Here is a 12,568-nt window from a genome sequence, read left to right on the forward strand (position 1 = left end):
TTGGAGTTAAAGTTAGATTAGGAGGAAGATTTAGTTTACTATAATATAACATTGACGTTAGGTCAACAAGTAACTGTGAAAATAGCTTTGAGCGCACGATTATTTCCGGTGAAATGGTGGCAACCTTGAAAATTATTTTTCCGCAATCGTGCTATAGAGTCCTGAGTTTGTTGATTTCGTTACATAGAACTGTTTAAGGTTGCGTTTAATTTAAACCAAGCATAACAAACATAACTTTGGCAAGTACAGAATATTTTGTACTAATGACAAGTAATTTGTGCCGCGTTGTGTGGCTCTGAGCTTCTGGCAAATTATGGTTGTGATCTTTTTTAAGAACGGTGTGTAGTCAACCGTGAAGTTTTTTGGGCTGTTTCTTTGCTAAAACAGATGGGCCTAAATTGGTTAACTGTAAGTTTCTTATTGCAATAAAATTTTGAAATATATTCATTTCAAATCAAAAATTTTCCGATAAATTAGGAACGTTGCCGTAGCCCTAAAATTGCGGAAATTTCGAGAAAATTTACTAATATTCTGATTATTTGTCTTCGACACTGATTTAATCGTTGTGAAAACTATTCTTGCCAAGACGCGTGGTAGAAAACTGTGTGGATTTTCTATTTCCCAAATGTGACTTTCGAAGTACAGCATTCGGTTCGCAATATACTGTCAAAGAGACGCCTAGCGTAAAAGCTTTGGAAGATGTACGCTTGGCTTTGCATAGCCTAGGTTTGCTTCGTTGTTATCGATCAGGAAGTTTTCTGAGAACAGCCTTTTTTTCAAAACGGGAAAATGTCTGACGTATCGGAGGATGATGACGCAAGTGACACGGAGTTGGTAACGGTAAGTTTTGCCGCGATGTCACCATATAGTTAAGTAGCAGGAAGCTTCCAAACTATTTTGGAGTCTAGTCCAGAAGTGCACAACCAAATGACGTCACAGCTTTGGTAGCAGGAGTCTAGTATATAGCGTAAATGCATCGCGCGGTTGTGCACTTCTGAACAAGATCTCATCAGTGTGCTCGTAAAACTCTTTTTATCTTCATGCCGCTGTACAAAAATCAAACGAGGAAAGGTATTTGCACGCCAATTTGTAATAATTAACAAAGAATTAAAGCTTCAGTGCACACCAGTACTCTAAAATGTTTGTGTTTGCTCGCATGAGTTTTTGTCGAAAACTACCATACTTTTTAATCGGCGCTGGAAACACTGTTTGCATATTTGTTAAATCTTAACTTTTTTAAACTTTAGAACACGATGGCAGCTGAGCCTCAAACCATCGGCGAGCTTGTGTCGTTTATTGACGATGGGTACAAGTCGGAGGGGGAGGTTGACACACGGAAACTTGTCGCCGATATGAATCGGAAGAAGAAGAAATCTGGAGGATTTCAATCCATGGGTAAAATAATTGAATTAGTCGTTGCTGTTCTGCTCATTAATCCTTGATCACAACATGCACAGGTCTGTCACATGCCGTGTACAAGGGAATCATCAGGAAAGGCTACAAAGTGCCGACACCAATTCAAAGAAAAGTAAATAAGTCACCTATTCTCTTGGCGTCCACTGCAGAGCTTCCTCCTTACTTCTCCTGCATTTCAGTGCATCCCGCTCATCCTGAGTGACAAGGATGTGGTTGCCATGGCGAGGACAGGAAGTGGGAAGACCGCTGCCTTCCTCATCCCACTGTTTGAGAAGCTCCAGACACGGCAGGATGTGGGAGGAGCCCGTGCCCTCCTCCTCGCCCCCACACGAGAACTGGCTCTTCAAACTCTCAAGTTCGTTAAAGAGGTTTGTTTACAAGATGTCTGTTGCTATGTCCAAGTAAATTTTTACGCAATTTAATTGAGGGGCAAACTCTAATACAAGTTGATCTTAAATCGAAGAGAAGTCGTCAATTATCAATAATTGTTTTGGACAAAGAATTTTTAAACAGACTTTAGGCTTAGTAGGCTCATATTTTTTGTTAAAAATGTGTCACAAATTTCCCACTAGTTATGTCAGAGTTAGCCGCGATTATGACATAAGCATTTATACCCTTCCAGCAATAACCAGACTAGACTTGCGCCAACAGCCACGACTAAGTTAACTTAGCTGTGGTTAAACGTCTACATTCCCCAACTGGGATAAGTACACCAACAGGAAGTGAGATAAGACCTAATCAACACAAGATGTTCCTGTTATATGCACTATTCATACTTGATCCAAACACCAAAATTAGTACATTGTGATGTCATAATTGCCACCACTTATTACTACCAAACAGGTATCACGAGTTATTCGATTGAACGCATTGCTCCGATTCGGTGCTTAAGGCTTATTCAAAATAAACCTGGTAAATGGCTTCACAAGTCGCTGTCCTGACTATATGATGTTGATGTGGTTAGATCGGAAAATTTACTTCTCTTCGAACGGCGTGTGTGTTGGGGGGAGACAGGATGGAGGATCAGTTCTCGGCTCTTCACGAGAACCCAGATGTAATAATCGCTACCCCGGGAAGATTGATGCACATCCTTGTTGAAATGGAACTTAAGCTCTCGTGTGTCCAGTACGTCGTCTTCGATGAAGCGGACAGGTTTGATCTGGATACCTTATTGCTCTGGTGGTCTTGCTGCTCTTGTGCTTGTGTTCTGTGTGTGTCCTTAAGTTAGGTTCCTTAATTAAATCTCAACTTTGATCAGACTCTTTGAGCTCGGATTCCAAGAACAACTTCACGAGATCCTGCACCGCCTCCCAGAGGACCGACAGACTCTTTTGTTTTCAGCGACTCTTCCCAAACAACTGGTTGAGTTTGCGAAGGCCGGCCTAAACGACCCGACCCTGATCCGACTCGATGTTGACTCAAAATTAAGTGACCAGCTCAAGGTGGGACTCGGAGTATATTGCCATGTGGTTAAAAGCAACTAATCAGTAGTGATTGTGTAGTTGGCTTTCCTCCACGTCCGACTCGAAGACAAACTCTCAGTGCTGCTGCATCTGCTCAGGAATGTTTTCAAGGAAAATGAACAGACTGTCGTGTTCGTCGCCACCAAGCACCACGTCGAGTACATCAAAGAGGTAACCACAGGAAGTTGCTTTGTGATGTCATAATTCTTTGAAATGAAGCTTGTGATGTTGTCTTTGTCCAGGTTCTTAGATCTTCGAACATCTCGTGCTCGTTCGTCTACAGCAGCCTGGATCAAACAGCGAGGAAGATCAACATCGCAAAGTTCCGGAACAAGAAGACGATGAACCTGGTCGTGACAGACGTCGCTGCACGTGGACTCGACATCCCGATGCTCGATAACGTCATCAACTTCAGCTTTCCCCCCAAGTCAAAGCTATTCGTGCACAGAGTTGGTGCGTAATATTGTGTCTATGTTCATAAGATAACGTATTATCATCATGACTTGGTTGTGTAGGTCGCGTGGCACGTGCCGGTAGGACTGGCACGGCCTATTCCCTGGTGAGTCCCGATGAACTGGCGTTTGTCATCGACCTCCATCTCTTCCTGGGCAGGTCGCTCAATCTGGTCAGAAGCGGGAAGAAATACGGAAGTGAGTGCTGCAGACTTCGTCCAACCACAGAACTCGTGCTGTGCTGCCCATTTAAGCTGAATAACACAGTTGGCAGCGACATGGGTTGTGCGGTTGGAGTTGTATGAAAGGGAAGGCCGATACCCCTGCCTGTGTGCCCATCACGGGGAGGCCACTTTTACTTTCCAACATAATCTTGTGTTTGAGAACCCTGCTGTTGCTAGTCAGAACAGCACGGACAGATATAACACACACAATTCTTTTTCTTGTACTTATGACATCACAATTGTGTATCAGCTTGGGATTCGTTGTATGGGAAAGTTGCTCAGGTCGTGATTGACGAGGAGAACGCCACGCTCCAGTCGTCGAAGATGAACTCTGACGTCGAAGCGGCTCGTAGAGTGTCTGAGAATGCTTTCAAGTAAGAATGCCGCGATATAACGAGCTGGTTTGCACTGGAGGTTAGATAACTTGCTCTGTCATCCATGGCATGGGCAGGTACTGCAACTCTCCTAGATCAATTCTCGTGACTGAGAAGTTCATTTCATGAGACTGACGTGAAATGAATGGTTAAGATCATGGACATGTACGACTGCGCTTAATGAAAACATGTCAAATTCTGAGAAGAATTTAATGAAATAATTTTTCAGACAATATTTAAAGTCACGGCCTGCCGCTGCCTCCGAGTCCATCAAACGAGCCAAAGCAATCTTGAAAACAGTTGACATTGGAATCCACCCCATATATGGTAATCATTGGCAAGTGCGTTCTGTGTTAAAGCTGCGCAATTATATTTGATGACTTTTCAATTCCAGATGAATGCGTGGATGTTGCTGAAACTGCTCGGATGCAGCTCCTCTCATCCGTGCGCGGATACAAGCCAAGCTCTGTGAGTCTGCTTGGTTTTATGATGTTGATTTTCTGGTGGTGTTCTTATGTCAGATAACTTCATTTGCAGACAATTTTTGAGATTGGGGCCACGGCTAAAAGCTCGGGGGCGAAGACGATGAAGAAGACGCGAAGGAAAAACACAAAATTTGTGGAGAAGTATAAAGAGAGATTGAAAGAACGTCGAGCAGCTCTGGAAAGGTTCGTCTGCTATCATTGGAGTTGTTGGAATCATGTGGTCAGCACATTCTCACTAAGATTTTAATCTTTTCAGTGCAAACTCTGATGCAGTTTCTGGGAAATCACTCGATGCTGATAACATCGACATCAAAGTATGTTTAGCTTCATTTTTATCTTTCAGGTAGTTCGTTACTGTTTCATCAACATTTTTACATTGAAAAGACTTGATTAGATGTGAAATATTTTGACACAGTTCTATGACATTTTATGGCCAACTTTGGGCTGAATAATTACCAGCCGTACTGTATTGTCCCAATTTATTGTTCAGGAAACTTTTCGAACGGTGATCCATCCAACTTCATCGAAATCTCATTTAACAGAGAAGATGTTAAGTGGTGGAGGAAGCTTCAGAGACGAGGAGTTTTGTGTCCGATACAAACCGAGTGACCACTTCACGGAGAGCGGGTGACCAGATAAAACACTTTGATCATTTCTTAATCAGTTCATTCGTGATCTTTAATTTGTGCCTCCAGGTTGAGTTTATCGACGTCACAAAGCACGTTTGCAAAGGAAGCATCCTCTTTGACCCTTGACCTCATGGGGGATGAAGACGTGCAGGTTGGTTCCGGGTCAGTGAATTAAGCTATAGAGGTCATGGTCAGTGATGCATGTGATGACATCACAGCTCCGACGTCAGAAGACGCAACAGAAGGTGTGGGACAGGAGGAGGAAGAGATTCGTGAATGCGCAAGATCGTGGGAAGTCGATCCCAGCGAAGAAGATCAGAACCGAGAGTGGAGCGGTGATCTCGGCCACGTACAAGAAGAACATTTACGCAGAGTGGAAGAAGAAGTCGATGCCACAGGAAAAAGATGATGATGGTGCGGACGGGATCAGCAGAAGATGGAGAGGTCCCACATCTTTTATCCTGCTCCCATATGTCCTAAATGTTTTTTATGTTAAGTTTGTTATTTTATTGATTTCGTTTAAAGGTGGAAGAAACCAGAAAAATAACAAAGAAGTTAAAAGCGAAATTAAAAAAACTGAACAAATTTTAAAGCAACGAAAACTTAACGAGAGAAAAAGGCAGAAGAGGCAGAAACGAGGAAAACCAAAAAGAAGATAAAATATTTTTCTCGTGAAAGTTCTTGCATATTCTTAATATTCGTAGAAATAAAAGCGAGTCTCAAATCGTACTGTTCATTCCACAGCGTGATTGCTTCAGACGAGACTTCCCTCATGTATTTGTGCACCAATGCCACGTATGACTTAACCAGGCAATTGTTTGAGTTGTGGTCTGTATTTCCGCGGTTCGTTGTTTTATAGCTCATACTGGTGTTGACATTCTCACCAACAATCGAGTATAAATATGACGTCATGGTACTTGTTTAAATCGTATTTAAGACCAGGAAGAAGGAGAAGTAAAATTACTCTAAAATCTAAATGGTGACTCAATCAGGTTTGTGTTGATTATGACGGAAGTTCTCCTCGCTCTGTTTGTTCGTCATGTTTACCGCGACATAAAATCGAACTCGTCAAATATTTGTGGCATTTGCGTTCTAGAACTCAGCCACTTGCTTCTATGCTGTCTCTATACGAGCTGGCTGTCCTAGTTAAAGATGGACAGGAATTTGCTTCTAGCCTTGCTGTTGCTCGTCACAGGTGAATTATCGAGGCTCGCTGATAAGTGGCAGCGAGTCTAAATGATGATTTTAAAGTTATTGCGAGTCGAAGCAACGAGGAATGATTTCATGAAACTTAAAAGTTATCTTTCTTCTACGCAGAGGTGAAAGGTCAGTCGCTTCCAAAGTTGTCACCGTTGAAACTTTCTCCTCAGCAGTCGACAAATTCAACTTTAAAAGTTTCATGCACCGCAGCTCTGCCAGACTATTACACAGCATTCAACCTTGTGTGGGACTTCAATGGGGTGAGCGCAGTAAGGTTTCAATGATTTGGCGTCGATGCACAAATCAAAAATGTATTTCATGGTTATAGGTAAACCTCGGAAACACAGAACTGGAAGGAACCTCAGTCTCTAAGCTCAGATCGACTGTTAGTGAAGGGATTTATTCTTCCCGGACCGATATCAGGTTGTCTGATGAAGTATTGAGTTGGTTTATTCTCGGATGTCAGAGTTTAAAGGTTTTGGATTGTTTCATTTTTCAGCAATTCTGGCGTCACAGAAAATGTGGGGTCAACTGAGTTCACTTCAATCGTTGAAATTACAAATTTAGAACGAGAAGAAAGCGGATTCTTGATCAGGGCATATGCTGTAGATGGAGGCTCGGAGATATCAAGTAACGCATCGATTAATGTAACAGGTGCCTAAACCCATTTCGCTCTGTTGTATGACGTAATGTTTCCTGTTTATGACCAGGAAAAGGAACGACTTATGACGTCATATTTTCGCAGACTGCCCATCCAATCTGCCAAACAACGTCACAATCGAGTCAAGTTCAAGGGAATTCATGAATGAAGGCAAGTTCAAGTGCCCTGACACCGGGGAACTTGTCTATAAGAATAGCTCTCTATTGACATCTAGCGCCACAGTTTGCCTCGAGTCTGCCGAGTGGAAGAGTCAGCAAAATCTTCAATGCTGGTTTGGTAAGTCATGTGATGATGTCATCACCTACGTTGAGATGACGTGTTAGCAATGCTGGTGCCGGATAAAACGTAATAATTTCATAAATGTTGCTTGTATTGTAGATGAAAGATAGCTTCTAGTTTTTTATTGATGATAGAGATGTCTAAACAATTTAATCATCTGCTTTTATAAGAATTGCACTTCGTGTTCAATGTTTATGTTTCAGCTCCAATTGTGACGATTGAAAGCAACTTGACCGTGAAAGAAGGAGATGACCTCGAGGTGACCTGCGATTACGCGCAGACCTTCCCCCAATCCAACCAATCAACGTTCTACATCGGCGATGAAGCTGTGAAAGAGGATTACGTAATTACAACCCTAACTATTGGTCACAGTTTAACTTTATTCTCAAATGAAACTCTCCCCAGGGTGTGCCATCTATTGTGACATCACTGACACCGAGTGACAACAACAAAACAGTGTCATGTCAAGCCAACTCCCCCCTCACCGATATAGAAAAGTTCAACGACCTCGGAACATCCCTGATGTATTATATCAACGTCATATGTACGTCACAATTAAGTTATTCGCGCCGGCGCTCTTGTAAAGTTTTCCTCGATGCTGCAGAAATAAATATTTTCACAGATGGCCCTCGTGATGTCACAAACACCATTGTCTTATCCCAATATGTGGTAGAGGGCGCCAGAGAGAACGAATACGTCGTAAGATCGGACCAAAATATTACGATGAGTTGCGGAAGTGACGCAAACCCACCAGCTGGATGCCGGTGGCATCTCAATGACGAACTTTCCAGCACAACTGGCTGCACCACGACCTTCCACTTCAGTGACGCAACAAACGTGACTTGTGTCGCTGACAATGGCATTGAAGCTGTCATGGGCGCGGTGCAGCTGATAACCTTGGTCGATGTTGAGCGTAAGTTTTCTTCTGATTGTCCTTGTTGGAAGCTCCTGTTGCTATCAATACAATCTTGTTGCTGCCAGCGCTCTTCTGTCTCCACGAAATCTGTAGAATTAAATTTCTTGGTTGACTTTGTAAATTTCTCGCCATCCAGGGCAGACCCAACTTTCAGATGACGTCACCACTAACAACGGAAGTGTGAAGACTCGTCTGGGAGATTCTTTCACTTTCGTTTGTAGCGTAGACTATGAGGAGGAACTTGCGACTAAATTTCGATGGCTGCTCCCCAACACTTCTTTTATAATGGATTCAACTTTCACAATATCCAGTCTCCGCCAGTCGGACTCTGGGAAGTACACTTGCCTCACTGAAGACCAGTTCGGAAACGGGAACAGTTCCATTTTTCTCGACATTTTATGTAAAATAATCATTTGATGTTTTCATTCTATAAAACAATTTTAATTGCATGAATTATTATCCATAGATGCTGCTTACCAGGAAATTGCGCCATCTTGTGGATGGAACCTCAATCAGGCGGGGTTATGTGAGGTTACTTTTCAAGCCAATCCAAGCTCATATTTTGTTGAAATTCTCAAAGTTGGTTTGTTACGTCATAAAAACTCTATTATTTTGTAACACAGTCTCAGTTATTGCTTCTACGACAGGTTATCCAGCAATGAACCAGGGATCAAATTCAATCACGTCCTTGGACTCGACCCAGAAATATTTCTTCGTGAGAGAACAGGTCTCTGGTTGTCAATTTTTTTATTGTTATTTGAACTTGGGACTTACTTTCAACATCGCTTTGCCCTACTATAAAATATGTCTATGATTTAAAATTACCTACCAACAGCACCGACATCTTACTGTATTTGTTAAGGTGACGTCGAGTGACGCAGGTTCATACACTTTGCTCGTTTCTTCCTCGGAGTTCCCCGACCAACGATTCATCGCGTTTGATGTCGATGTGGAGAGTTCTTACAACGAGCTCCTCATCCCATTGATTGTGGTGAGCTGCATCGCAGGTTTGCTGCTCATCTTCCTCATCATCTTCCTCGTCTTCTACTGCATCAAGAAGAAGAAGAAAAGTAGGTTTAACTCCTCACTTAAATTTGATTATCTTGTATTTGTTCCTTTCCGATTATTTTTACAGATAAGACGAAGCAAAAGGCGAGCAGTTACCATGACAACCTGAGAAGACTCTCAGATGTAAGTTTCAGGTTCATTTAAGGTCCTCCTATTTGTGCTCTTACCTATCTTGTGATGCAAAGATCTTTTTAGATTCCGGTCTCAGCTGGTGCCAACGCGAGAACGAATGGAAGTAAGTCTGGAAAGTTCCACATCCGTTGCTGTAAAATAAGTTATTTGCACCATTCAGCATTATCGTCATCACCGACTCCTTATGACGTAACGCTGGCGACTTGGGCATTGCTGCCAGCTCCAAATGTTCAAATATTTAGCAAACACTGAAACAGCCACCAGGCTATTTGTTCCTGGCATAGCATTTGGCAAATTTTGTTTAGCTCTGGAAAAATTATCACTTCAATTTCACTCATCAGGATTGAGCGTTCAGATATAATGACGTCATGTATAGATCACAATACATAAACAATACGTTTGTTGCATTGTATGTTTCGGTTGTTTTTTTTCTGCAGAGGCTTAATAACGGCTGCAAAAATAGTGCATTGATGATCAAATATCTGTTTTACAGGAAGCCATGGACCGAAACAAACCCACTACAGCGTCAGTGGTAGCCGTAATGGCCACATAGAAATCTGATTACATTGTGTAGTTCCTTCCACTTCACATATAAGCAGCGCTGGAGAGTTGATACTGCGGAAAAAGTTGATAATATTCGACACGCCTCCATCCTTACCACAAGCACCCTGCGGGGCTGCTGCTGTGTACATCTCATATGTTGTCTTCTTTCATAATAAACCATTCATTGTGTGGTTTTCTGCGTAGTTTTCTAGAAACTTTTATCGAGATGTTTATTCGGAAGACAGTAAGACACCCCACAAGTATGTTATGACGTCATCATTGGGGTAAAAACAACTTCAGGAGACGTTGTCATGGTTTCCACATAATGTACAACTCATTTTGATTAAACTTTGCCGCCAGTATTCAATTCCCATTGTTTTGCAACAAATGGTTGAGTAATAGTGGTGAGAGTGACGTCACTTGTTAGCTCGCTTTGACCTGGAGTAACCTGTAGCTTTGCGTTTATTCAACCAGTACAAGTTCATCGACGTTAGATCATTGTACAAATGAATAATGGAAGTCAGTGTCCAATCTACAGTAGACTCCCCATTCTTTTCCTTTCATCCTCTTATAGGTTGACACTTTTTAATTCGAAACGCATCGACAATCTTTCAAAGAGGTTCTTAGTTCTTCATTCCTCAAACTTAATCTAATCTTCACGTCCCAGGGGAATTCCTACGACGCGGCAGCTGAACATGAACTTGCAACTAAAGCTAGTTCAAGTCTTTGCTCAATTACTGATGTGGAACCGATGAGCTGCACCGAGAGATTTGTTCATTTCAACGAGATCAAGTTTCAACATGAAATAGTTAAAATGCAGTTAGCCGTGTTTAGTTTTCTTGCTTGCTTGGCATTAGCAGGTTTGTGATACACGTCATAGGTTGGATTAATTGCGCTAATATGAGCGAAACTTTATGTATTTGTTCATTCTTGAAGGAAGTGCGTCATCGGAGAAATGTTTACCTTTGACACTTGACCTCGTGTTCCTATTGGATGGCTCCAAGTCAGTTGGAGATAGAAATTTCAACACAATTAAGACCTGGATAAAAAATTTTACTCAAACTCTGAATCTCGTCAACGATGCGGACAGGGTCGGAATAATTCAGTTCTCGCATTTCTACAAGTTCAGGTGAAAGTAACTGAATGCATCATCAATTGTGTGATAAAACATGAGGTTGCTGACGTGTTTCAATGAACAAACGGCGGCCGATGACAAGCGTCTGCTGCAAGTTTGCTGACAACGGTGAGTTACTTTCTCTTCTGTTGCTCAGACCCAGCACCGACCAGCCATACATGAAAACAGAAGTGGTCTTGGGGGAGATTAACAATCAAACTTCGCTCAATGTGAGTTTAGATTCCTGGCTCGGTCTGTATTAAGCTGGATACCAACCAACATAACGCATGTTGACGCGGAGTGACGTTTGCTTTCATGTTATGACCTCACTTAGGCCGCCATCGACGCAATCCAGCTTCAAGGATTCAAAACCTTCACCGCCCACGCTCTCAACAAGTCCGCGGAAGATTTCAAATCATCTTCCCGCTTCAACCAAACCAACACCAGGAAGATCCTTGTTTGTGTGCTGGACGGGAGGTGAACTATGACGTCATAACGTTTTTTTCAATATGAGATTTGACTTCTCTCATGCGTGACGTCATCTGTTTGTTCTTATTTTCTTTTTATAAGGTCGAGTGACGTCAAATATCTCGCTTCAAGTTCAAGTTACGTTCGATCTCTGGGGATTGTTCCACTTGTCATAGGTCACAGTACCCACCATTATGATAGCTACATAGAGTTAAAGGTAACTTGTCCAAAGAATTTTATCACTATCTTTGGGCTCATCCAAGTTATCCCGTGAGCCACTCCTTATTAATGCATTCTATGTTAGGTAATAATGGCAGATATTTGCAGACAATAGCAAATGGTGATTCATCTGATGAAAGAATTTATAATATTTCCAACTTCGATGAACTGAGGTTGTTGACTCCCAAGATTCAGGAGGAAATTTCCAAAATTATTCCACAAAGTAAGTTGGAATTTTCACAAAATCCTCAGAACCATTTTATACATAACATATTTGGTTGACCTCAGTTGAACCCTGTCAAAGTGGTCCGGTCACGTGCTTGTGGGAGGCGGGAAAAAAGAGGTCATGCGAGGTCACGTTCCATTCAAATCCGGAAGCAGAATTTATTGAAATCAGCAAAAATAGTTGGTGTTCTAGAATTAAATTGATAACTCACAGCTGCCCAATAATATTTTTAGATGATAAAATTTGAAACCTCTCTCAGGGTCAATCCAGGACGATATTTCAGTGTCAAGATCAACTCATTCTGGTCAAGTTCAAACAATCGTCATTGAAAAGACAGAGGTATTGATCATTTTTATTCTTTCATTTTAGACTTTTTTCTGCTTTTAAAACGAAATGTTTCCACAAAATCAATAATTTTGTTACAACTAGATGCCCATAGATATCTTATAACTAGTTCAACAGGAGTCAACATTTCTGTTGCAGGTAGTTCCAGATGATGAGGGCTTGTATATAGTGGAGTTGAGTTATCTTGGAAGGGGTTTCTCCATTTCTTTTCAAGTTGTTGTCTCCAGCACCCAGCCTAACCTGCCGCTGATCATCGGCCTCTCATGCCTGGCTCTCATTGTCTTGCTTTTTGCCGTCATAATCGCCCTTTATTTGATCACTATTAAGTCTACAAAATAAATTCCTCCAACATCA

General features: G+C 41.9%; 3 protein-coding genes across 3 annotated transcripts; all 3 read left to right on the plus strand.

The window, feature by feature from the left end:
• The first annotated feature begins 603 nt into the window (after window positions 1-603).
• Window positions 604-5,772, plus strand: LOC143447445 (ATP-dependent RNA helicase DDX54-like). Its single transcript, XM_076947551.1, has 18 exons — window positions 604-840; window positions 1,248-1,395; window positions 1,458-1,528; window positions 1,596-1,784; window positions 2,381-2,568; window positions 2,675-2,858; window positions 2,919-3,050; window positions 3,122-3,332; window positions 3,395-3,529; window positions 3,806-3,929; window positions 4,159-4,256; window positions 4,324-4,397; window positions 4,467-4,597; window positions 4,671-4,728; window positions 4,905-5,041; window positions 5,110-5,194; window positions 5,262-5,487; window positions 5,569-5,772. The coding sequence occupies exons 1-18, from the start codon at window positions 790-792 to the stop codon at window positions 5,700-5,702; spliced, it is 2,376 nt and encodes a 791-aa protein (XP_076803666.1). The 5' UTR covers window positions 604-789; the 3' UTR covers window positions 5,703-5,772.
• A 242-nt stretch (window positions 5,773-6,014) lies between these two features.
• On the plus strand, window positions 6,015-10,036 carry LOC143447449 (uncharacterized). Its single transcript, XM_076947556.1, has 16 exons — window positions 6,015-6,035; window positions 6,140-6,238; window positions 6,361-6,503; window positions 6,572-6,666; window positions 6,743-6,897; window positions 6,989-7,180; window positions 7,387-7,526; window positions 7,589-7,727; window positions 7,806-8,096; window positions 8,236-8,499; window positions 8,566-8,682; window positions 8,747-8,826; window positions 8,962-9,169; window positions 9,235-9,290; window positions 9,363-9,402; window positions 9,793-10,036. Exons 2-16 carry the CDS (start codon window positions 6,196-6,198, stop codon window positions 9,858-9,860), a joined length of 2,031 nt encoding a protein of 676 aa, XP_076803671.1. The 5' UTR covers window positions 6,015-6,035; window positions 6,140-6,195; the 3' UTR covers window positions 9,861-10,036.
• A 319-nt stretch (window positions 10,037-10,355) lies between these two features.
• On the plus strand, window positions 10,356-12,568 carry LOC143445020 (collagen alpha-1(XXVIII) chain-like). The gene is made up of 10 exons (XM_076943812.1): window positions 10,356-10,361; window positions 10,510-10,702; window positions 10,779-10,971; window positions 11,114-11,186; window positions 11,291-11,433; window positions 11,527-11,641; window positions 11,752-11,866; window positions 11,932-12,048; window positions 12,129-12,208; window positions 12,353-12,568. The coding sequence occupies exons 1-10, from the start codon at window positions 10,356-10,358 to the stop codon at window positions 12,551-12,553; spliced, it is 1,236 nt and encodes a 411-aa protein (XP_076799927.1). The 3' UTR covers window positions 12,554-12,568.

Source organism: Clavelina lepadiformis, chromosome 2 (assembly GCF_947623445.1).
Source record: "Clavelina lepadiformis chromosome 2, kaClaLepa1.1, whole genome shotgun sequence".
NCBI classification, from domain to species: Eukaryota; Metazoa; Chordata; class Ascidiacea; order Aplousobranchia; family Clavelinidae; genus Clavelina; species Clavelina lepadiformis.